We start from the raw sequence: 26,337 nt of genomic DNA, 5'->3' as shown, positions 1-26,337 counted from the left end.
ACGTGGGTGGGCATCCACAGGTGGGGTGGCTCTCCAACCTTCGGTCTTCCATGGGGTTTCTTCAGGGTCCGTTGGAAAGGTTCCTTAATCTTTAAAAATCCGGTTGTGTTTCCACACTCCACACGCTCTCCGTGGGGTCCCTATCTCTTATACCACTTTCTTAGTATACGTATTGGTCCCCCCCTGGGGCCACTGTATATTTTGTGCTATTTAGTGTGTTTCTTTGCTAAACTATTGTGAACATTGTGCATATCTTTGGGTAAGAGATATTTCTATGTGTTAGAGAGTGTTATATAATAAATACATATTTTTATATTTACTCCAGTATTGGAGCTTTCATAGATTCACATGCCTGAATCATTCCCCGTCGTCGAGACGGGAGTCTCCGGTCTATAAAAAAAGCAATGCTTAGTAGGATAGCAAACTGAAAATATGCCTAGGCCCATTTCCCTTTTGAAACCCATAACCTTTGTTATGTAAAAGAGACCAAATTTGTCCCTGAACCAATCGGAGCCTTTCACCCTCTAGAACACTCCTGGGAGAACTTTTGCCCCTCAGATTTTCTACCGCACGTTGTGGTAGAGAGTCTCCTTTGAGCTCTGCTCAAGTTCTACTTTTTCAACCTGATTTGAGAACTTTGTTCTTAGAATTTCATCTGGATTTATTCTATTCTTGGCTGCCTTCAACTTCATTCTTCAGAGAATGTTTGGAAAGGAGAAGAAAGGTTTATTTAGAGCCTGTGCCACCTATTCCAAGAAGAGGCTCTACACTGATGACCCACATGCTGACTGTATTTACTGTCTGTACCCGAATCACCAAGCCAAGGACTGTAAGGTATGTCGTACCTTTTCAAGTAAGACCCTGAGGGATTGTGAAGGGCGCCTTTTGATATGGCTTCAGAAGCTAAAGGCCAGAAAGGTGGTTATCTCCAGTGATAGTGATAAGGCATCCTCCTCTACATCTAGGAGATCTCAAAAGAGAAGAAAATCTTCTCATGCTCATTCCACAGAGGAATGTCCTGAGAAGTCCCTCAAAAAGACCACTCAGGGTCTTCTGGGCGCAGTCCTTCAAAATCTCCTCAGTCTGGGGAAAAGGAGAGTAAAGGACATGCTTCAGGAGAAAAACCATAAACAAAGCAGAGTTCTGAGCCGTCACATTCACCTCCTCAGGTCTAGGAACCCTTCAGGAAGCTGTCTTTTATGCCTCCTTAGGTAAAATCCCAAAAACCTGCATCGTCAACGGGATCGTCGACGAAGAAGTCTTCATAGTCGACGACGAAGACTGAGGTGAAGCTAGTTTCTAAGAAGCCATCATTGCCTATGACAGTTGCCTCTCCGTCGACGGCGTCATCGTCGACGGTGATGTCAACATCGACGACGACAGTGTTGGCGACGGAATTGTCGTTGACGACGACTGTGTCGTCGACGGGAACATCGCCGATGGTAACTATGTTGTCAACGGCGGATGCATCACTATGCTTGATATCGACGACGACATCGCGACGTTGGTGTTCTCGGTGATCTCATCGACGGGCTGGTCGACGAGGGAAAAAACACCAGAAAAGCTGGAAATTGTCAGAAAGAGGAGGATTATACCAGAGATCACCTCCCCAAGCAAAATTACTCCTCAGGTGCCATCACACCTACTAGAGGAGCAGGATTCAGAAGGAGAGGAGGATGAGGGACCCTTTGGATACGCCAGTAGCCCCTTGCAACTACATGTTAAATGTCAAGAGGATGACTTTGTGGAGGGATAACAGGGTGTGTTAGATTTGGGGGTCTCTAGTTGGCACAGGTAGGTTCTTGTGACAAATAGGGACCCTTGCCTCTAGTAAGGGGGTACACTCCTAAAATAACCTCCTGCTCACCCCCTTGGTAGCTTGGCACGAGCAGACAGGCTTATCTCAGAGGCAGTGTGTAAAGCATTTGTGACCACATACAGTAACCCAGTGACAACACTACAAATGGACACCACACAAGGTTTATATAAAAAAATAAGTATTCTTTATATAGACTTAACACAAGACCATTAAACGACAAAAATCCACAATACTATACTTAAAAATGGTAGTTTTAGCTTAGGTCAGTTCAGTTCTTAAGATGCGACATTTTGCGTCAATGTACCTTACGATGCGTTGCGCTTCCACAACAAGTAATGTTGCAGCGATGGAAATGCAGCAAAGTTCCTGTGCAAAGAAATAAAGACGTGAAGATCTTCGAGATGCGGCACGCTTCTCTGATGATGCGAGAAGTCTCGATTCGATGCGTCAACTGCAGCGGCGACACCCTTTTTCAGCAATGCAACAGCTTTAGCTGCGACACTCTTCTCCGACTGTTGCGAGAAGCTTCTGCACGATGCGACAACTACAGCGGCGACATCCTTGTTCAGAAATGCAATGGCAGCAGCTTCGATGGTGGCACGCTTTTCCAGGGATGCGAGGCGCTTTCCTCGATGCTGTGCAATCCGACAGCGGCGACACCCTTGTTCAGAGATGCGACGGCAGCCACAGCGATGGCGACCTGCTTCTTCCTCGTTGCGAAACACTTCTCTCGTTGCGGTGCAATACGACAGCTCCAGCGATGACACCCTTGTTCAGAAGTGCGACGGCGACGCGCTTCCTCTTCGTTGAGTGGCGCTTCTAGGTCCTTGCGACACACAGTCCCTCAGAAGGCCCAAAACAGCAGCAGGCACTTCCAAAGAACTATGGGGAGCTGGAGGTTAAAGTCTGTTGTCCCTGAGACTTCAGCAGGAGGCAAGTTCTTTTCCAAGCCCTTGGAGATCCTTCACAAGTTGAAAATAAAGTACACAAAGTTCCTTTCTCCTTTCTTTGGCAGTCAGGCAACCACTGCTGGCCAATCCCTTAAGCAGCACTTCAGCTTGGGAATAGTCTCTCCTCAGTTTCTTCAGGTTCCTCTCCTCAGCAAAGGTTTCTTCTTGTAGTCCAAAAGTGATCTAATTTCATGGGATTAGGGTGCCAATATTAATACCCCAAACTCCTTTGTTCTCTGAGGAGAGAGGGGCCTTAGCCTAGTCCAAACCAGTTCTGGAGCACTCTGTTTACATGACCCCTTCTTTCCTTTTACAGTGCTGGGCAGAATCATCAGACGCCCCACAGGAGGTGGAACCAGCATTGTGAAGGGAAAGCACAGCATTGGAGCACTTTGTTGACCGGATTCCTTCTCTTCTTTCACTGTGCAGTGCAGAGACTTCAGCCACACCTCAGGAGGTGGAGCCAGCATTGTGGAAGGCAGGCACAGCCCTATTCAAGGTTCAGGTGCAACTCCTCCCTCCCATCTAGATGCAGATCTCTCTATTCACCACTGGACTGACTCATTCTGTCTCCTGGAATCCCCAGCCTTGTCACTCACAAACTCCAGACAAGGAATACACATCATAGCAGAGGCAGGCTTGAAAGGTTAGGCAAGAAAATACCTACTTTCTAAAAGTGGTATTTTCAAACACAGAATGTTAAAACCAACTTCACTAAAATATGTATTTTATCATTCTGAGTTCAGGCATACCAAACTCGAATTTCCACCATGTTCTCTGAGTCTGTTAGGATTATAAGAATGTAATAATCCAACTGCCCATTCTGGCCTATGGAGAACAGGTAGCCTTGCAATAGTGAAACACGAAAATGGCTGTAATTCACTATTAGGACATGCCACACACACCAGGGCATGTCCTACCTTATACTTACAATGCACCCTGCCCTTGGGCCTACTATAGGGGGGGCTGATATAAAGGAAAGAGAAGGTTTAGGGACTGGCAAGTGGGTGCACTTGCCCAGTCAGCATGACAGTGCCGGACTGCACACAGGCTCTGCAATGGCAGACCTTAGGCACACTTTTACAGGCTGCTTCTGTGGGTGGCACAACCAGTGATGCAAGCCCACTAGCAGCATTTGGATTTACAAGCCCTGGGCACTCCTGGTGCACTGTACTAGGGTCTGACAAGTAAACCAAATAGTCAATCATGGAATCACCAATTAATACATTCATTTACAGGAGGGAAAACTTGCACTGTGGTACTGGACAGCAGTGGCACAGTGCCCAGAGCATCTAACCCCAGCAAAAACACATGAGGCAACAGCAAAAATGGAAGGGAGAACCACACCAATGGTGCCAGGTCTAACAGGGAGTATCAATATCCTCCACAACAACACTATCGCCAGGGCTACCAGGAAGAGATGGTTGGCATGCCATCTTCCTTGATGATGGATCTGCAGTTTATGCTGGCAGTCTATAAAAAGAGTTTTCCGCCAACTCCAGCCTCTCAGGAAATACCTGCCTCGCATCCACGCTCCATCCCTAGTACTCGGTTTAGAAGCAGGGAGTCACTGCCAGACCCTACACCTAGATCTCCTCAACCAGTACACCAACAGGATCCAGTCACCACTGACGACGATGACCAGGAGGAGGCAGAAATAACAGATCCCAACAAAGAATGGGATGATTATCTTATTCCATCACCGGCATCTCCCTCACCAGTACCTTTTGATTCTCCGCCGAAGGACATTGGCGGATTCCATAATTTGATAAAGAGAGCTGCAAAGAGGTTCCAGCTTCCGATGTCTACGACACAAACGGAGTGTTTCTTATATGATTTTAAGGAGCCGTACCGCAAGTCAGTTCGGGCTATCCTGATTGTTAGCCATGTGTGGGAAGAAGGCTTGAAAGTCATGAAGACACCGGCGACAGTTATAACTGTGCTCGCCAGACTGGAGAAGAAATATATAGCTCCTTTAGATGCACCAGCTCGTTTACTGGGCTATCCCAAACCGGATTTGGTGATTTCTCAAGTGGCACAGCAAAAATCAAATAATCCCTCAGCCCCTATATCAGCACCTCCTGATAGAGAGGGGAGACGTTAAGAAAGTGCAGGAAAGAGATTTTCATCCATGTCTGCTCTCCTAGTTAAAGAAGCAAATGCCCTTGCAATTCTGGGCAGATACGATAGGCAGATGTAGTGTGACCTGGCACCTTACATAGACCTCATCCCAGAAGATAGTAGGCAGAAGGTGAAAGAGATCCTTCAAGAGGGAGAAAGGGCTCTGGCTGAAGTCATTGACTGCGCGATGGATATCGCGACCATGGCCCTCCGGTCGCTTGAAGGAGCGGCGGTTCTGCGCCGTCGGGGATGGATGAGAGCGACTGCTTTTAGATCAGAGGTCCAAAATACAATTCTGGATCTTCCCTTCGATGGGGAGGATTTGTTTGGGAAACAGGTGGATGAGACACTTCAAAGTATCAAGAAGGATACAGACAGCAAAAGCCCTAGGAACACTAGAGTACCGTAAAGTACCCTTTCGGGGGGCCCGAGGTAGAGGTCAATCATCCTATAGAGGAGGTTACCAGAAGGGCAGATACCCTTCTTATTCCTCATCTTCTCAATCATATCGTCAACAATATGGTCAACGACAGGCAGGGAGCTATTCAAACCTGCTCCTAGAGGAAGAGGAGGTCGTCAAGGAAATGACAATGGCAGAAGACAATGACAACCTTCAGGATCCGGCTACGTGTATTCCTTCCCCTCCACAAGTTCCCGTGGGTGGAAGAGTTGCTTCCCATATCCATCGTTGGCAAAAAATAACGATGGACAGATGGGTCCTCAATATAATACAATTCGGACATACTCTAGATTTCCTTCAGTTCCCCCCTTGTACTCCACCTACACGTCAAGAGGTCAAACATCTATTTCAGATGCGTCGGGGGATTCGAGCAATGCTCTGAAAGGGAGCAAAAGAACCGGTGCCGATCTCCCAGAAAGGAAGGGGGTTTTATTCCTGTTTTTTCCTAGTCCGGAAGAATGTTATCCAATGGCGTCCTATTCTAGACCTGAGATCTCTGAATACTTATCTCATGAAGCATTCATTCCGGATGGTGTACCTCCAAGACATTCTGCTGCTCTTAAACCCAGGGGATCATATGACCACTCTAGACTTACAAGATGCATATTTTCACATCCCCATTCATCCTTCCCACATACAGTATCTTCGGTTTGCAGTAGCCGGAGACCATTACCAGTTCAAAGTACTACCATTTGGCCTCAAATCAGCCCTAGAATTTTTACAAAGTATCTGGTGCCAGTGGCAGCTTTTCTCAGGAAACAGACACCAGGTGTTTCCATACCTGGACTACTGGTTGGTAAAAGCGCCATCATTAAAATCAGCTCAGGTGTCAACAACGGCATGCATAACATTTTTTGCCAAACTGTGACAGCCTTTGAATGTGGAAAAATCATCCCTTCAACCTTCAAGGAACATCATGTTCTTGGGGGCGATTCTGGACACCACAGTAAACAAGGCATTTCCCTCCATAGAGAGGCAACTGGGTCTAATGTCTCTTTCCCCGGCTTTTGCAAGAAAAAAGTATCTTTCAGTACGCTGTTACAAGTCACTACTAGGGACAATATCTTCTTGCATTCCTCTTGTTCCTTTTTGCCAATTGAAAATGCGTCCATTACAGGAAGAACTGGATCAGCAATGGCGTCAAGCAGAGGGATCCGTCAACGACATGGTGAAGATCACGCCGGCCATGGTGCAAGCAGTAGCGTGGAGGACCCAAAAAAGAAACATTTCAGTGGGTCTTTCCTTCCTGGCCGAATTACAACCAATGCATCTCGGAAGGAACAATGTTGGCGTGCACGGTTGTCACAATGCAGTAACATGCATTCCCCCTGCTTCCACTTCACTGTCTGCACCTTTAACAGGGCACGTTTTGGTGAAGATCCTGCACTTACTATACCTATGTTGTATCCAAAAGATAGCGTTGAATGCACACCCATTGCCACTTTCTGTCACCAGACCTGGATAATGATTTTTTTCTACTTTGAACCAAATTATTTATGCCCACTAGTATGAGTCAGTTTGTAACTGCTGCAAGAAGATTGTGAGCCATTCTGGTTTTCTTAGGAATATCACATGCCTGGACGTGTATCTTTTCTGCATTACTGCGTAAGAGATTTTTGCCACAGGTGTTGGCTGTAACTGCTTTATATTCGGGACATAGACCAATAAAATAGCAGCAATCGGTAACAAATTCTTGACGTTTGCCACAAATTGGCACGTTTCCTTTCTGTGGAGATAAAATTTAGAGAACAATTCGATGTTGCATAAATGAGATATTTGTAGAAAAAATGGAATATGTACATACTAGAAATATCCGCATAACCAATTTTGTTTGAGAACTTTCAAACACTAACTAAAGACTAAATCCATGGCATGTCCCTGGTGGTGCATGGAAAACATTCATGTGTTCACAAAACCATTGTCCATTACTGAGAAAAGTGAGGTATCGTTCACTTTTTTCTTTTGCTCACTTTGGTGCTTACATCCACAACACACTAGTCTTAAGGCAGACGATTCCCTCATCCGCTATTTCCAGTGCATGATATTATTTGAACACGCTCGTTTATATAAAAGAATTAAGCTAGAACATTATCTAAGCCAATCTATAAGGTAGCTACTTGCTTGATGCATTTAATGTCTGACTATAGGTTGAATATTTAAGCACACTGATTGTTTTATTTCCGTAGATGTGTACTCCGTTGTACCTTCTGAATAAGGTCGACCTCATGGAAGCATATGTCTCCGAATACCCAGAGCTGCAACGCCGTCTCATCGAGATGCTCGACCAATGGAGCGTCCCTGACTTTGACCTCACAGATGTTGCAAGGTAAAATAATACAGTGCCAGCTTGCTCTGGGTACTCCAGACTGGCACTGCACAAGTCGATTCAGTTATATACTTAGCTTGATTTTGAAATGAGTGATAATGCAAAAATGCGTTTCAGAATACCAAATAGGCAATAGTTAAGATCTAAAGTTGAGAATAAGCATGTCGTTTGCGTGCGTGGGTGCATATGAAGACAGAATTTTAAGGCTGTGTGTCCTTTTCCCTGCCTACACGACTGGCACTGTAATTTCAATAACTTTACTCCTTGCCTTCCATCCCTGCACCCCACACCGGCCATTTCAAATGTAACCTTTCACTGTTTTTGACAGTAGTATCCACCATTTTCTTTGGACCCCCTGCTCACAGCATTTCATGTTCAGGAGTCGTATTATTCAGACTTTAACTTCCTGAATGTACTGCTTAATTGAATAGTTACTGAGTGATCCCACAATTTTGAAAACGCAAGCATGCACAAGGTGCAGCAACCCAGTAGAGAAGAGATGCCCTTATTGAGAAGCTGTACTCCATTATATTGCTTCCAGTACTTTGAGCTGTTACTGCCCAGTGGGATGCAGGCTCCGAGGTCTCACACCTCAGACAGAACAGTTGCTTATGGACAGTTTTTACTGACCTCTTGGTAAGCATATCAAGGGGAGTGGTACCCAATGTAGACACACACCATCAACTTTCACACTGTCCGATCTGAAGGTATGCTGTGTTGTCTTCAAAAAAGTGACCATGCCTACATGACCTTGACTCTGCCCATGAATAGCTCTGGCCAGTGAGAAGAGAAAGTAAGACCCGAAAAGTGTTAATGAAAAGAGATGTAGATGCATATGTTCCGGGGTGAACGTGCTTGGTATGTGGAGTGCCCCTCACACCCAGGCAAAGGGCCAATTTTGCAGCTATGCTGCAAAAACGTCCCTGTAACAAAATCGGCCCCCACCCGTGCGGCGTACCGGGGGATTGCCCGGTGCCCGCAACGGCCAGTCCGGGCCTGATTATAGGAGGCTGCGGGGCGGCCCGAGGACCAGCATCCTGTAGGGAGCATCTTCACGGGGATATGGATCCCTGTGCTGCATCCCTCCCTTATTGAGGAATTTGCACAAAAACTCGGGTTTAGCTTGAGTTGCCACTTTGGGCAGGTTACTGCTATATCGCTCATCTACTTCTTCTTTTGTTCTTGTTTGGCCTTTAGTGCTCCTGTGTGACCAGATAAAAATAAGCAAGGATTGGATGGTTTATTGCCAGGAAGTCCATTCCACGTTATTCAACAGCATTGAAGATACTGCCTCATATAATAGGGATGAATTCTTGCATGAGGAGCCTCCTGTTTGATTTGTCAGTAGCGGTCCTTTCGTAAAGGTTGTCACTTTGCCCTATGTTCAGTCTTGTTAAGGATCAACCCATGTGCTCCTGTTTCATATTATTTCAACAATTGTCTTTTTGAAAGAGGTCTCATACTACTGTTGTATAATTTCTAGGTTGTAAGGCAATTTTTAAGAGTTACATAAATGGTTCTTTCTTGGTACTAAGGTAGCCACCAATAGCTGGAAGTTTTCATGAGTTCTCTTTTCACCTTCTGTTTCTTGAATTTGGATGGAAAACTGCTAGTGTTCGCTGTGGTTGGTGGCTCTTGTCCTATAGTAAGTGATATACTCTAAGTGCAAGTTAGCTGTAGTACAGGCTTGTCACTGTTTCCTTTGGGTGCCTTTTTTGTTAGGATTTTATCCCTGTAAGTAGGTGTCTTCTACTTCATGGTAGGAGAACTAAAATCTTCTGAACCAAAAAAGATGCCAACACTGTTCTGGTGCTCATGCCCAGAAGAATAAGAGATCCTCATCGCTTTGACTTTCTCCACTCCATAATTTGTATAGCTTGTGGGCGAGTGGATACAATTATATATTCTTACACTGACTCAATTTGTTTCTGAAAACAATTATAGCTCTACTTTCTCTTTGGTTTTTTTCTGTATGGAAGATGTATATTTCTTCTCTTTTCCCTTTTCCAGTCTTCCGCTTTCTTATTGACCTGCGTGCATGCCAGTCAGGTAATGGATTTCAGGGTATCTTTCACTGTGGCACTGAAGGTGCGCGTTCTTATTGTTCTCTTGCCTTCTATGTACCAATTTCCAACATTGTATGCGAGTAACGCATATTGCATTTCCCGGCTGACTTAATAAGGCATTCCCTTTTTTTTTGCTTCTCTGGGCTCTGTTATCCTGTGTAGCAAGCATCTCCATGTGGCGTCTTTACTTCGTTTCTAAAGACCATTGCACAGCAGGTCTTAAAGAAATATTGGAGCATACTCCGTATCTAGCATTGCACAGGAGGGAATGCATGCTCAACACTTCAACTGCCTAATCAGAGTGTATGATGTAATAATAACCTTACGATAGAGAGTGTTCCTGGTTAATCAGAACATTTAGTAGGAATGAACTTGCGCCCCCACCATGAGTGATCAAATATGTGAGGTCAAGCAGTGCATGGTGAGAATGTGAGTTATAGTTACTAGAGATAACTTTACTTTTTTCCAGTGAATTTCTAGGTTTTTTTGTAAGGTGAGTAATATTTTATTGCCATATGTAAAGCCAACTCTTGCTCCAGGGCCAGCGCCCAACCATCCCTATACACTAAAATCACTCAGAACGAGGCAATTGAAGTCATTAGAGAGCTGTTAGATGGAAGAAATTAGCCATATGCTGTTTTTCACATAATTTGTAGTGGACGTAGCTTCATTATGCTGTAAGAAATGTTTTAATCTTTAAAACAAAACCTTTTTTTGTACAAACAAAGGCCATTGCCATGGGATGTACATTCTATCACCCAAGAAATACCGGACCTCTTTGTCACTATTTAAAGAACAATTGATATTTGGAAGTAGCAATCCTTTCAATGACAGGATTACCAAATGATGTAGATATATAGATGACCTCTTTGCCATTTGGCATGGGTCTAAAATTGACATAAGCATTTAATGGATGGTCGGCTGATCTCAAGTTTACAATGACTGTCAACTCCCAAAAAATAAACCTCTTGGATTTTTGAATATCACTGTTGCGATGGCAGATTAGACATGAGTTTATATACCAAACCCACAAATTGGAACACTTTTTCTACATTTTACAAGTAACCATACCATATCATAAACCCCTTGCATGCGTCGGAGGCGCGGGAGCCGTCCGACGCAAAAGTGCTCTGTGCGTCTGACGGCTCCCGCAAATCCGACCACATGGCACTGGAAATCCCTCTAGTGCATGCACCAGAGGGATTTCCTTTGTATCATAACAGCCTCAGGAGCTGGGAAAAAGCTTGTCCAGCTCCCAAGGCTGTTATGATTTTGTTCAGTGAAATGATGATCCGCGCGCAAGGCGCGCTGACGTCTTTCACCGAAACTGAAATGAGCCGATCTGCTGGTTTCAGTTTCACTGCCTACATTCCCAGAGGGCTATCTCAGCCCCCTGAGCACATAGGCAGAGGGGAGAGGTATTGTTGGAAAGTGTTGGAAATGCAGGTGCCACCCATGCAAGACCCAGTCGTTTTGTGATAGATAGGGGGCACCTGCGTTTTTGGTCCTGTGCTCAGCGGCCATCTAAGGTAACCTACCAAACCCAGACATTTCTGAAAACCTATTAGACACCTGGGGGAGTCCAGTGAGGTGTGGCTCGTGTGGATCCCCCAATGTTTTCCTACCCAGAATCCCCTGCAAACCTCAAATGTAGCTGGAAAAATAAAATCACATTTTTCTCACATTTCTGTGTGGGAAAGTTATGAGATCACTGGGCTGACACAACTTTCCTTCCACCCAGCGGTCCCCCGGGTCTCCGTTAAAAATAGTACCTCACTTTTGTGGGTGGGCCCAGTACCCATGGCAGCGAAGAGCCCTAAACCTATTGTGGAGACATCAACATGATCTATCACAAAATGACCTGTTTTTGGTCCCGTGCTCGACAGCCATCTAGGGAAACCCACCAAACCCAGACATTTCTGAAAACTAAAAACCCAGGGGAGTCCAGAGAGGTATGGCTTGCATGGATCCCCCAACGCTTTCCTACCCAGAATCCCCTGCAAACCTCAAATGTAGCTAGAGAAATCACATTTTCCTCCCAATTCTGTCTGAGATCACCGCGCCAACACACATGTCCTGCCATTCACCCCTCAGTTTCCTGAGTAAAAATATACCTCACTTGTGTGGGTGGACCAAGGGCCTGCGACTGGGAAGGGCCTAAAACATAGGGATTGAGGGCACAGCACAGCGAGCTCTTAAGCGCTAATTTTTTAATCTACGTTTTTAGGCGGTTCTGCATTAGACACCCACACAAGTGAGGTATAATTTTACTCTGGAGATGGAGGGGAATGCTGGGTGGTAGGAAAGTTGTGCAGGCGCAGTAATCCAACACAGAAATATGAGAAACAAAATTGGGTTGGAAAAAGTTGGGAGATCCACACACGCTGAACCACCCTGGACTTTCCTGGGTGTCTAGTATTCATAAATGTTTGGGTTTGATAGGTTTCCCGAAATGGCCGCAGAGTCCGGGACCAAAAATTACGATGACTCTCTCACAAAAACCAGGTTGTTTTGCAATCGATAATTTTGAAGTCTCCACAGTACGGTTTGGGCCATTTCCTGTCACTGGCACTAGGCCTTCCCACACAAGATTGATACAATTTTTATCGGGAGACCTGGGGTAGTGCTGGGTGGTAGGAAATTTGTGGCAACCCGGTGATCCCACAACTTTCCCATTCAGCTAAATTTGAGGTTTGCAGAGGATTCTGGGTAAGAATATGCTGGGAGATCCATGCAAGCCACAACACCCTGGACTCTCCTGGGTGTCAAACTTTCAGAAGTGTCTGGGTGTGGTAGGTTTCCCTAGATGGCCACTGAGCCCGGAACCAAAAACGCTGGTGACTCCCTCGCACACCAGGTCGTTTTGCAATCGATGATTTCAAAGTATTCACAGTATGTTTTGGGCCATTTCCTGTCGCGGTCACTAGACCTACCCACACAAGTAAGGTACCAATTTTAGCGGGGGACCGGGGGGGGAACACTGGGTGGTAGGAAATTTGTGGCGTCCCCGTGATCCCACAACTTTCCCGCACAGAAAAGTGAGGAAAATTTGATTTTTATATTTAGCTAAATTTGGAGTTTGCTGGGGATTCTGGGTAGGAAAGTGTTTGGAGATCAACGCAAGCCACACCTCCCTGGACTCCCCTGGGTGTCTAATTTTCTGAAATGTCTGGATTTGGTAGGTTTCCCGTTATGGCCACTGAGCTCAAGACCCATTTGCGAATTGGAGATTCTACCCTTTCCAGTGATAGCTCTCCCATCTGGTAAACATCCATTAGTACGCGGCTGTTACACCGCGTACCATTACTTTTCAAGCATTACAATGCATGGGATGTTACAATGCGTAGCCTTTACTACGCAAGTTGATACACCACTTGCGTTGGAACGCTTGTGAAGTAAAGGCTATCCACATCGTTGTGTGGAAACAGACGCACTTCTGTTTCATCACAACGATGTGCAACACTGACGACGCAGGAAGCCGGAGAAGACAGGAACCGAGGAGAGAGAGGTAAGAGGGGCTGTGTAGTATTTAAGGGTTTAGGGTAGGGGGGGGTCGTGCAGGGGGTAGTCTTTTTGGTTTAAGGGTAGTGTAGTTGTGTTTGTGTAGTGTAGAGTAGTGTATTTGGGATTAGGGTAATGTCTGGGGCCTTGAAGGGTAGTGTTTGGGAGTAGGGACAGGAATGGGGGTAGGGGCAGTGTCGTGCTAGGGTAGTGTTTTAGGGTTTAGGGTTTAGGGTAGTGTTGTTGTGTTAGTGTAGTGTTTTAGGGTTTAGTGTCGTGTTGTGGTGTTAGTGTAGGAAAGTGTTTTAGGGTTTAGGGTAGTGTCGGGGGTCGTGTAGGGTAGTGTTTCAGTGTAGGGACTGTCTTGGGGTAGGGGCATGGTGGTGATGGGGGGTAGTGGTTTAGGGTGTAGGGTAGTCGTGGTAGTGTAGGGTAGTGTTTAAGGGTTTAGGGTAGTGTCGGTAGTGCATGCAGGGTAGTGTTTGAGTGTAGGGAGCGGGCTGGGGGCAGGGGGAGGGTGGTCAAGGGGCTAGTGATTTAGGGCTTAGGGTAGTGTAGTGGTGCTTGAGTAGTGTAGGGTAGTGTAGTGTTTGAGGGTTTGGGTAGTGTTTTAGAGTTTGATGTGTAGGATAGTGTATTTGTATTTAGTATTTAGTGTTATGTTGGGGTTTTTTTTACATTTAAAAAAGGGGTTTGTAAAAATGAGCGGGGTAAATGTCTGTTTTTATTACTCTGCATGTTTTTATTTTGCATACATTAACACTTGCAATGTAAAGGTATGCCAACTAACAACTTGCTTAGTAACGGAAATTGCTACGTAAAAACATCGAAGTAAAAAGCTGCGAAGTAATGGTATGCCAAATAACGAGTCATATTCCTCCCATCTTGCTATGTGCTGAGGGGCTGAGATTAGCCACACAAGCACATAGGCAGTGAAACTGAAATGAGCCTATCAGCTCATTTCAGTTTTGGTTTCAGTGAAATGACGTCAGTGCGACGTGCGCACTGATCGTCATTTCACTGAAACAATCCAAACAGCCTCGGGAGCTGGGGAAGCCCTTCCCAGCAAGAGCATGTAGGCACTGAAACTGAAATGAGCCTATCAGCTCATTTCAGTAAAATGATGTCAATGCGACATGCGCACTGATCGTCATTTCACTGAAACAATCCAAACAGCCTCGGGAGCTGGAGAAGCCCTTCCCAGCTCCCGAGGCTGTTTTGGACTGAAAGAAATCCCTCTGGTGCCCGCACCAGAGGGATTTCAAGTGCCGAGAGCCGTCCGAAGCACACGATCACTGTAGCGTTGGACGGCTCCCAGACGTTCGACACACACAAAGGGTTAAATCGTTCTACAGCGCTGACCATCCCCTTGTAATCAGTAACAGATGGTATGGTCTCCAGGATCACAGCGCTTATGTGTCGGAGCAGTGGACAATGGGGGATACCCCTATTCTCTCCTATCTTTACGTACACAGGAGTTCTTTTCCACCCGACAACGAGGGTCGTATTCCATCTCTGGTGTTGCTCTCTGTGGTGGGTGGGGTGGTGGGGCAGACTGACGGAATGGACACCGCCGCTGTGGAAGGGCAGCGTAATAGCCCCGGTGGCTGCATTAGAGGGTTTTCATAAATGTGATCTGATCGGGATTTCTATCCTGGGAGATATTATCAGGATACAGTACTGAAATCATTCCAGGCCCTACAGTCAGAATTTCAGCTGCACCGCAGCCAATTTCATAGATACCTTCAGCTTTGCCATGCTCTCACCCTGTACATTACCACATTGACCGGCCTCCCTGAGTATAATACCTTTGAGAGCAAACTCCTTATGGGTGATCTGGGAGATCATAAAGTTGCTAAGATCTGCCAAACACTTATTTCAAACCAGTCAGACACCCTCTTAGCCCTTCGGGCAACATTGTAGGTGTACGTGCAGACTATAGAGAATGAAGACTGGACCGAGGCACAAGTGGCATCTTGGGCAGCTGCTATTGCAGCGCGACTTAGGTTGATCCAATTGAAGTACCTCCACAGGATTTATCTTACACACCATAGACTCTGGCTTATGAGGTTGATTGCCTCTCCAACTTGTCTCAAATATGGCGCGGATGAGGACACCTTTATTCATACAGTGTGCAGCTGTCCCAAGGGATTCTGGCACGGAGTGACTGCCTGCCTAGGAGAAGTCTTCTCCTGGTTGATCCCGCTGGACCCTAAATTAACCCTTCTTCATCTTACTGATAGCTTCAGGTGTAATAGGCATCGACAATCCGTAGTATTTTGACCCTAACTTTGGCCAAGCGTGACCTAGCATGAGAGTGGCAGTCTGAAACATCCCCATTCCTGGCAGATCATAGTATGGAATTGGAAACAGCTGTATACAAGGCTAGGGGTTGGATTCAGAAACACCATCAAATATGGCAGAGATGGGCGGACTATGGGGATGTAGTGTTGGAGCCCTCCCAGACCTCAAATCCCAGCACAACATAAGGGGATCAGTTGGATTTCTTTCGGAGTTAAGAGGATACTGAAAAAGATCTGCAGTGGTGGCTACTGGACCACAAATGGATCAGTAACAGTCCCCTTTCCTTTCCCCCACCCACAGCTGACGGTGGTCATTGAGGCATCACTGCTGGTTTGGGGAGACCATCTAAAAGATGTGGAGATCAGAGGCCTCGGGTGTCCAGCAGACACTTGACTCTGCATCATTTTGTTGGAGTTAAGGGTCATTCACTTGGTGTTGAAGGGTTTCCTACCCACCTTCAAAGGAAGACTGATACATATGCTCACAGACAAACTCCACCTCAATGAGGTGCTTTAACAGTCACGGGCGGGATGGAGTCCTGGCGCCTGAGCCTGAAGACTCTGCTCCTCTGGAAATGGCTGGACCATTGATTTCTCTGGGGATTAACCACCTGGTGGGATCTTTAAATGCCAGGATGGACAAACTCACCCCAAGTGCCTAACGGATCAGAAATGGCAGTTTCACCCAGGGGTGTCCCAGGAGCGTCTTCCAGCAATGGGGAGAAGCCTGGCTCGAACCTTCTGCCAACCCCAAGAACAGCATGTTTGCACGCTTAAGTTCCCAAAGTAGAGGTCTCTCTGATACACCTTCCGTCTAGAGTTGAGCTTGGGATTCACTTATGCCTTCCTGCTTCTGCCTCTCCTGCCCCGAGTTCTAAATAAGATCAGGAACAACCTGGCCAAAGTCATCCCTCAAGTAGGCATGAGAATCTGTCCTCTAATTAAGCTGCCTCTTTGGAATTATCTTCTGTCGCAGCAGTATGGCTGGGTGGTGCACCAGGGCCTGCACAATTTGCATCTCCATACTTGGAGATTGAGTGGTGACCGTTGACCTTCTTCGGCCTGCCACCTGCGTTTTTTGATGTATTCTTGGGGCAAGGCATCCCTCCACAAAATCCATGTATACCAGTTGTTGGGAAAATGTTTGGATTGCTGCGACACCTGACAAATTGATCCATCAAAGGCAAAGTTATCTGAAGTTAATTGTTTTTCTTTCCCTAGCCCAGCAAGGGCACTGTTAAGGGCTACTTATCTGCTCTTTGGGCATTTTGTGTTGTTGCCGAATCAACCTTTCTCTTTCAAATCATTAATTGTGATGCGATTTTATAAAAGACTTGCTATATTTGTTCCCACCCAAACCCTTTGGGATGGCTCAGTGATACTTAAACGTAGTCCTCGCTTCCATGTTGTGCACTCCTTTTGAGCACCTAGCAGTTGTCCCATATGCACAGAAACCTTCATGAAATGTAGGTGAGTCGAAAGTTTCACAAGACCGCCCTTATCTTATACAAGGTACCATGGAAGTCTTAATAGGTCTGTATTGGTCCGTGGACTCCCCCGGCCTATGGTGAGTCTTTACGTGGGCAAGTGAGCGATGAAGTCCCTGTTTTGATAGACGGTTAAGGGACCCACTTCTAAGGCTCCTGTGTTAAGTTTCCATCTCGTCCCGACATCAGCAGAATACGAAGTCAGTCTCCCGTGGTGAACAGCAAGAACAGTAAGTAGCCCAGGTAAAGACTCACCATAGGCCAGGGGAGTCCACGGACCAATACTCACTGACATTTCATGGAGGTTTCTGTGCATACGGACACACACTTAACCGGAAACTTTTTGGTGAACATTGTTCTGGAACTTAATTTTGTTGGACTTGAGGATATTCTGACACCACTTCTAAGCCTTGAGAAAGTCGGTCTATGATGAAACACGTGTCGGCTGTCCACATACCACAACTACATGTCAACACTGCGAGATATTATTTAGCTTCTTAATGCTCTTGTCATTTGGATTGATTTTTTCTATGTTGCACTTTTGCAATTAAATACATTACTGAGTTTTGTTGGCCAGTGGTCACTAGTGATGTTGTGCTCTGTCTTTGCATTTGTATAATTTGATGTGTATTGAGGAAGTGTTCCTCACTGCTCTGAGTGACACGGTAGATGGCACAGTGTCGACATTGAGACACTCAGATACGCTTTGGTAGACTCTTGTGCAAGCTACAACAGAGGTGCTGGCTGTTCTGTCTTGATAACCACTACCGACGTCGTTCTATTATAGTATAAGTTATCATTGCTAATGGGGAATAATGCTGTCCAACCAAAATAGCTCACTCCAGACCCAGAACCCTAATTCCTCCCTGCTGTCTGAGCGCACTGTCCAGTGGCTCTGGGCTAAACAATTGCATGTGGAAAGGAAGGCTGCCTGTCTGCACACGGCTTGACAAGCTGCCATCATTATAGGTTGGCCTTGTGTTCCTTAAAGGCACCCTGCACAGCCTCTGGAGCAGGCCGCCTCGCTGCGCATGCTTCCCACGTTAAACACGTGTGTCTTTGAGGCAGGCATTCCTGACCACCTCTAGCAGCAGCTTAGCATGTTGTCTCTTCCCACCCCTTGCTTCCCTGCAGTGCTCACACTGGATCGAGCCCGCCTTGAAATGTACACCAGTTGGTACTGAACCCTTCTCTGAAACCCTGCAGGCAGCGAGGGGCTATTATATGGATTATGTTTCAACTGCGCCAAGTGGAAACTCGATCCTCTTGATCCTCTACAAAGGGAATCTGTTCACATGGCTCGTAACTTACACAAAATGGCTGCGGGCCCTTTGCTGACAAGGTGAGCTTTCGCTCTATTTGCCATTCATAGCTGCGTCAGTGTCCTCTTTATCAGAAACGTTTAAGGTTGCGTTTAAGGTTGCGTGGGAAAGGGGCCGGCCATGTTTACTGTCGATAGGGCCCTGGAGTGGCCGGCAATGTCTGCCAGAAGTGACGTGGAGGAGAATGAGTGAAAGGAATGGGCCCCTTCACCCCACCCCCACCCCATATGATATGTCTTTAACTGCCACCCCCCCCCCTCTCTATTTGTAAGCCTGAAATTAAATCATTTCTACCTTTAGCCGGTGACTCCATGTCATGAAGGAATCAGATTCCAATCTTGTGATTCATTTGACAAATCATTGTTGTCAAGTGAGTTGAAGTGATCAAGACTATAACTCCCATAATGCAATAGCTTGGTAAAATGTAAAGGCGCAGAACTGTAAAATGGAGCCCCTGACAACATAGTCATATTGTCACTGTGGGCCAGTTTTGCTAATCACTTTTATTATTTGCAAAGCCTGAGATGTGCCATTTCACAGGCTTTGTGACAGGGTAATTTGAAATGTACAAATATCAATTGCTACTTGAAAATCACTGCCAAACGCAAAAAAATCCCTTTGTGACTGATTACAGTTCAGTAGTAGGAGGGGCATGAAATGAGTGAAGCCTTCCACTGACTGACAGTGGATTGTGTCAGTGGCTTGTGACTGCAGTTGCGATGGTAAACCATCGATGTGACTCAGACTACCTAAAGGGGGTGGTATTCCATCTGCAACATGAAATCTGTCTCGATGGGACAGCTTCTGCCTTGAGAGTGTGTGCGTTTGGCCTAAAAGGGAGAAGATCGTGCTCGGGTACCACTCCATGGCCCCGATGAAGGCCAACTTTTATTTTTTAAGGCAGCCACCACTCTCCCTTTAAGCGCCAGGGTCAGCTTAAAAAAATAAAAACGTTGTCATTGATTCAGCGAATATTGAGTGACAGGTTGGAAAGCTGCTGTCCCTCGCAGGCCTCCATCCCTGCATTTGCATCCATTCGGAGGAGATGCAAAAGTATCGCCTCATAAATATTAACGAGGAAGACATTGTTGCCACTCCTGCGACTGAATATTTGGAGGCAACTGATTACAGCAGTTTCAGCGCAACCCGAAGGTCGGGTCGCAAAGCCGTCAGTGTGTTATAATGTGTATAAAGGTCAACAAGGGCGCCCAAACGAGTCAGCACAGGACCCGGAGAACATATTTTTGAAAACAGTGGTCCCATGCATAAGCAATATTCACACAGCAATCAATATAGACACAATGGATACTATGTCATAACGAATATAGTATCCATTGTGTCTATATTGATTGCTGTGTGAATATTGCTTATGCATGGGACCACTGTTGTTTTAAAAAAAAGTCAGTGTGTTGTAAATCACGCAATTGTTTTGCGACCCCACACATCCTTCTGTCTGTAACCTGCTGAAAGTGACCTTGCAGCCTGAGGGATGCTAGCACATTCCTCTGAATCCCATGCTGTGTTCTCAATACGGAGACAAGCCCGAAGGCACCCAGTCATACCTTTGGGATTGTGACTGTGCTCTGCCCTGAAGAGGAAGGGCTGCTCCATGAAAACTCTTCACCTGGTCTGCGGGGCAGTCCCATGCTATTTTGTAGCCTAAAACATTCAGCTTTGTCATTTATTTGATTTTGGTTCCCTACAGTTTTCTCGGTGGTTTTTGACTGTTTTCCAAGCACTTTGCCTTGGCCTGTGTGATTGAGTCATTCTCATTTAAGTAGGCAGGCCTGGCAGACTGGATGGTGAATAGTTAAACTCTGCCGACGTAGTCAGTTGGTCTAGTGTAATTTTCATTGAAGAGCATTAACGATTTGGGCATTTAAGTCTTAATCAGGTCGCAGAGTTGAAATTAACTTTGCGTTTCATATCTGGATCGTGTTAACTTACCCAATTCCTGTGTGACGAACGAGTGGGGTGGGTGGGGCCTATAAAGCATGTTGGGGGGTATGTGATTCAAAACAGTTATTCCAAACTGCAGCTCTGCGAAAAAGCAACCGAACCAGGGAAGTTTAATTGAAGCTTGATTATTGCACCTTTACTTCGCTGTGGGCAGAGATTAATATGAAGCATGTGGATGTAATGTGGAACCATGCATGCCTTTGCAGCGCACTTTTAACAACACACAAGTCTTTACAACACATATTTACCATGCATGCCTTTACAATGCAAATGTAAGTGTGTGGCAGGTAATATATATATATATAAATATATATATATATATATATATATATATATATATATATATATATATATATATCTCCAAACAAACTCCTTCGAAGAAAGAGCAGAGGCCACACTGGGGAAACTTTGGAGCCAGCTTTATTCGGAGGTCACACAGAATGGCGGATGCATTTCGGCGTCATAGCCTTCTTCAGAGCCAGGAGTGTAGTCAGAATGTAGGCGCATATCACAGGTTTAAAATACCCTGCCCCATCCTGATAGGTGTTAAGCTGCTCCTCCCCCAAGGTGAGTCCCAGGCGCTTAAACCTTACATAGGCCGCCCGGTGGATGGCGCCTCCAAGTCCCAGAATGCTTGATTCTTGGCAGGTAGGTATTGCGGGGGTGGATCAGCGCCGTAGTTTACCACAAAACTCCAAAGTCCGTGTGTTCCCGAACTCTGCTTTCTCCTCCAGTCCCCAAACTGCAGCACCCCCCAGACTACAGGGATACTTTCAGCGGGGGCAAGTACGTAAGTACATCTCACCCAAAGTGCAGTCACTGACTACAACACCGCCCCATCTCCTCCCTTGGCAAATCCAGCAACCTGGATACAAACGAAGATCCGCCGAAGCAGTGTCCAGCAAAACCAGGGCCAACTTGAAGCTACAGGGGCCTCTTAAGCGCAATACTGGAACTTGCGCGAATTAATGTCCAAACAAACTCCTTCGAAGAAAGAGAAGAGGCCACACTGGGGAAACTTTGGAGCCAGCTTTATTCGGAGGTCACACAGAATGGCGGATGCATTTCGGCGTCATAGCCTTCTTCAGGGCCAGGAGTGTAGTCCGGATGTAGGCGCATATCACGGGTTTAAAATACCCTGCCCCATCCTGATAGGTGTTGAGCTGCTCCTCCCCCAAGGTGAGTCCCATGCTCTTATACCTTACGTAGGCCGCCCGGTGGATGGCGCCTACAAGTCCCAGAATGCTTGATTCTTGGCAGGTAGGTATTGCGGGGGTGGTATATTTTCCAATTGTATTCCTCCTCCACCGTTGTCACAAAGAAACAGCCACACCAACGCGGTATTAGTTTACGGGTTTTTTATTGGCACCAGAACCACTTGTTTCGATCTTGCGATCTTTATACACACACATATATATATATGTTTGTCTGTATATATCTATATATATGTAGATATATATATATATTGCAAAGTTCTCGCCACGTAAAACGTTTCCCCTTTCAAGAAAATGACGATGAGAGGACCATTAAACTGGTGCAATTCTCTGTGCTTTATTGTGCAAATATCATCGCCCAGCAGTCCACCATGACGAGTTTCGCCTCCTCCAAGAGGCTTGATCACATGACATGTTATCGACAAAGGGGATGGTATTTAAAGTGCAAACGTGCGGGAAAAGGCTTCTCAATTGATTTTCAACGTTCAATGGAAACAGAAGAAATACTTTTACAGTTCATGACATTCGAAAAATAAAAGACATAGTGTCTAAAATCAATTGTCAAATGTAATACAAAAATATCATCTGTAAAAACATTATATAAATATGTACAAAATATATAAGAGGTTATTTACATGGTACCTAATAAATATATAAATATATATGTATAAATATTCATACAAAAATCGCGATGTTAAAAGAAACCCATGAAATCCAGATTCATACATTATTTCATCTAGTTTCCCTCTATCAAAGGGTATTTCATGTTTCTCTCATCATGCTGCCCATGTGGGCCCATGTATATGTTGAGCCAAGTGCTAATAAGCCCTTTATTTGAATTCTCATTAAATACCCTTCTTATAATGCTGTAGGCATAAATAAATAACTTTTAGTGTCAGTGCAAAAATAATCATAAAACCCTACAGTGCTGATATAGTGTAAACATATAATAAAACTGTGCATATTAAAATCAGGGAATAAAGGTGTCACATTCTCCTAGTTATTAATAATTTCTACAATGACACTCATTCCAGTCTTCTTCCGAGTAGCGAGTGCGAGCGCTGTATATGTTGCTATAGTGTGCTGCGAAGTTGTTGGCAATGGCTTGTGGATCCGTGAGTGTTTGGCCTTCATTATTAATATTTTCCGGGACCAGCCTGGATGCCATCTCTTTTTGTCCAGCCACGCCAGGAGTTTCCCGGCTGTATCGCCTAAGTCATATACCCTACCCTCGGATTCCCTGGCGTAATTCTTCACCCTCTCCGTAGCTATCGCCTTGTATTCATCCCTTTTGAGCTGCAAGATATGAGTCTTTTCCGGTGTCACCCCCTTCTCTAACTCCCTTTCTAGGCTGATGACTGCTCTCTCGATTTCCTCCAGGTCCGTCATTCTATCCTTGCGCTTTCCAGCTATTAAGGAGAGAGCCTGCCCTCGGATCACCATTTTAAACGCTTCCCACAACTTCGGGGAGGAGTCGGCTGTGCCCTTGTTTTCCTGAAAGTATTGGTCCATGGCTAACAAAAGGGCCTTGCGTATGTCTGGGCCACGGAGGTGCCACGGGTTGATGGGGACCACACTGCCATCACCCCCCTGCCCCTGCGCCACCTGAGTCCACACTGGAGAATGGTCAGATATGCGTCTTGCCAGATGTCGTTTTTTTCGGACAAATGTCAATTGTGTAGCTGGGACAATAACATAATGTATTTGTGAAAAGCTATTTTAGACACCCGAGTGAAACGTGTGTTGGACACAATCGGGGTGAAATGCTTTCCATACGTCGGCTAGCCCGAGTTCCTCCAGAAAGTCTGACAACCACCTAGCAGCTGTGCCTATGTCCCGCGGGGGAAATCTGTCAAATGTTCCTGAGACCACAGAGTTAAAGTCCCCCCCCCCCCCCCCCCCCCCAATAGTAGGCCGTCTGGCAGTGAAAGCAGTACCGAACCAAGGTCCTTGAATGTACAAGACTGCAGTCCAGGTGGCACATAAATTGACATGCAAGTGACAGTGCATCCCACCCATTGCCCCGTGATACCTATGTAGCGCCCTAGGTTATCTGTCCATGTGGATTGGATCATGAAGGGAAGGGAATTCAGCAACATTATACCCACCCCTTGGGAACCGGTAGTGAAGCCTGCGTGTGCCACTAAATTGTACCCCCATCTGTTTAGCGCCTTGCAGGAATTACCCACCAGGTTGGTCTCCTGGAGGAGAACCATGCCCGGTGCATGTCTCCTGATGTGTTCGGAGCACCACACAGCGCTTGATCTTGTCCCACAACCCATTTACATTCCAGCTTAAAAGCCTAAGATTGCTCTCCCAATGCATGTGTGTGCAGGTGATCGAAAGTCATTAGCTCCTCCTACTTAATGATACTTTTCCGTACTGATTTAAAACAAACACAACCAACAACATTTTCCCGATCCCAACAGCCCCCCTCCCTGCCCCCCTGCAATTTGGGCCTGAAACTGCCCATGTTTCGAACTTGCAGAGTGCCTGTCGCCCAACGTGGAACTAAAAGTAGAAATGTGGGCGTGAAAGAGTCGCTACATCCCCCTCTTCCCCCCCCCCAAAAGATAGTTAGTGTCTCAGCTGCTCCTCGAGATGGTGAGTCTCAAGAGTCCTTCCACTCCAATCACTGTTGAGCCCCTTAAGTCAGTGGCAACCCCCATGCCCTGATACCTGAGGCCCTCGCCGATGCTGGGAGCCATATAGTTGAGCAGGAAGGTCTATTGCGCCCCGTTCCTTCGTCAATTCAGTGACCTAAGAGGTGCACTAATCGTCGGAGCCGAGGTTACGTTCTCTGGTCCCCGCCAATTCTCCAGCTAGTCAGACACAGACTACAGGGTGTCAAAGAACCAAGTTTTACCTTTGTCCTCCACCCATAGGCGCGCAGGAAACTGCATGGCATATTTCAATCCTTTGTCTCGGATCATCTTCTTCACCGCTAGGAAGGAGCTGCGTTGCCGCTGGACTGCCTACGTGAAGTCCGGGAAGAAGGTGATCGTGGCATTTTCATACTTGAGTGGTGGGCCTGCCCTGGCATTCTGAAGGATTACGTCTATGTCTCGGTAGTTTAGTACTCGTGCCAGCATCGGCTGCCGGGGGCCCCTGGTTTCGATCATCCTCCCGGGACGCTGTGCGCCCTTTCTATCACGAAGAATTTGGAAAGGCCTTTAGGCTTTGTTATTTTAAATCAAATCTCTTGTAGCCTTTAATCTTTTTTGACGACCCGCGGTGCCAGCCTGTCAGAGCGAGCCCGCCCTGCTAGGGGTCAGCGTTCTAGCTCTACGTTTTCATGGGCTATAAAAACCAAGCTGGCGAAGAGTCTAACTGTACAAGTTGTGGTTTTTTGACTTAACCCAGTACTGAGTACTGCCAATGATGCCGAGCACGCAAGGAAGGCGTGGTCGCGGGCAAACAAAGGAGAAACCATAGCCACTGGGAGCTCTGTGAATGCAGTGTTGGTGTCCAGTGTTAGCAGTGGTCCTTTGGGTAATGGCGGCAAGAAGGGGCAGGACCAGTCCATGAAATTCATATTATTAAACACGCGATTAGTGGTTAAGCACAAATATCAGCTAGATTGTTTGTTACAACTTGCTAACCAGAATATAGTTTTTCTGACTGAGACCTGGGCGGATGAGTCCTCTGACCCTGATTGGAATATGAACCTTCCCCAGGCTATATAGCGACCAGACAGGACAGGACTGGGAATAAAGGAGGCGGTATCGCTTTAATACACCGAGAGCACCTAAAGGTGCAAGTCGAAGCAATCGCACTGCTTCCAGCAGAGGTGATGAATTTCTCTTTCAAGCTAAATAACACCTCCACGTTCCGAGGCCTACTTGTCTATAGGCCACTGGGCTACAGAGCGGATTATTCCCAAGCCCTTCAGACCCAATTAGAGTCATGTCTGGACTTCCATACACTCACGATTTCTGGGGATTTCAACTGGAGTTAAGTACCAACTCGAACACCGCCAGTCTCCTGGATATTGCAGCAGCATACGGTCTTACTCATAGTGTCTGAACCCACCCATTCAGCTGGCCACACATTAGATGGCATATTTACCAACAACCCAGATATTAATCTGACTAAGACCTCGCCACTACCCTGGATAGACCATAGGGGGATCCACTTTGAGATGAAGGCTATAAAGCCTATCCTCTCGTTCCTAAGCAGATCTTCTAGGGTAAGGACTCGCCGGTGGAATAAGATTCAAGGGAGTGACTTAGATCATGACCTTAATATCTTCCCCCCACATTGGTTAGGGACAATGATGAAGCAGTGCACCAGTTCGACAACTGGATCCGCACAGCAATTAACCGTGTAGCGCCTGAAAGAACCATCTCGGTTAAAAGAGGCTCAGCAATCGCACCTTTGTATGTGCCAGACCTTAAACCCATAAAGGTTAACTGTAGGAGAAGTGAACAAATCTGGAGATTGGACTACAGTAAGGAGCATAAAGTGGCCTACAATCTACAGTTAGAACAATATAAGGAGGCAATTGTTGAGGCAAAACGTGCCTATTTCACGACTAAAATTGAGGCTGCCGGTAATTCCCCTAAGGAAATGTTCAAATCTATTCAAATGTTAGCCAAATCACAACTGGCTAATCAGTTCAGACTAGACCAAGCCTTTTGTAACAAACTGGCTACTTTCTTTCAAAACAAGGTGCAAACGATTTATAATGATCTCCTTAATAAAGCTGGTGTTATGGATGGCGGTAACTGTCCATACACGGAGGAGAAGGTAGCTCACTGCCAGCTAACCTGTTTCTGGCCGCTTTCCCAGGAGGAGGTCCATAACCTC

At 46.1% G+C, this 26,337-nt stretch overlaps 1 protein-coding gene across 2 annotated transcripts in view; it reads left to right on the top strand.

Annotated features, from left to right (window-relative positions):
- EXD3 (exonuclease 3'-5' domain containing 3) overlaps nucleotides 1–26,337 on the top strand; it is a 2,383,304-nt gene that overhangs the window by 845,596 nt on the left and 1,511,371 nt on the right. For both annotated transcript variants that reach the window (XM_078642091.1, XM_078642090.1), the window contains exon 8: nucleotides 7,537–7,676. In XM_078642091.1, the coding sequence (XP_078498217.1) occupies nucleotides 7,537–7,676 (140 nt within the window). The remainder of the gene's footprint in view (nucleotides 1–7,536; nucleotides 7,677–26,337) is intronic.

Source organism: Lissotriton helveticus, chromosome 5_1 (genome assembly GCF_964261635.1).
Source record: "Lissotriton helveticus chromosome 5_1, aLisHel1.1, whole genome shotgun sequence".
Lineage (NCBI taxonomy): Eukaryota > Metazoa > Chordata > Amphibia > Caudata > Salamandridae > Lissotriton > Lissotriton helveticus.
Note: the sequence above shows the minus strand (reverse complement) of the source record. Positions and strands in the feature narration are given on the sequence as shown.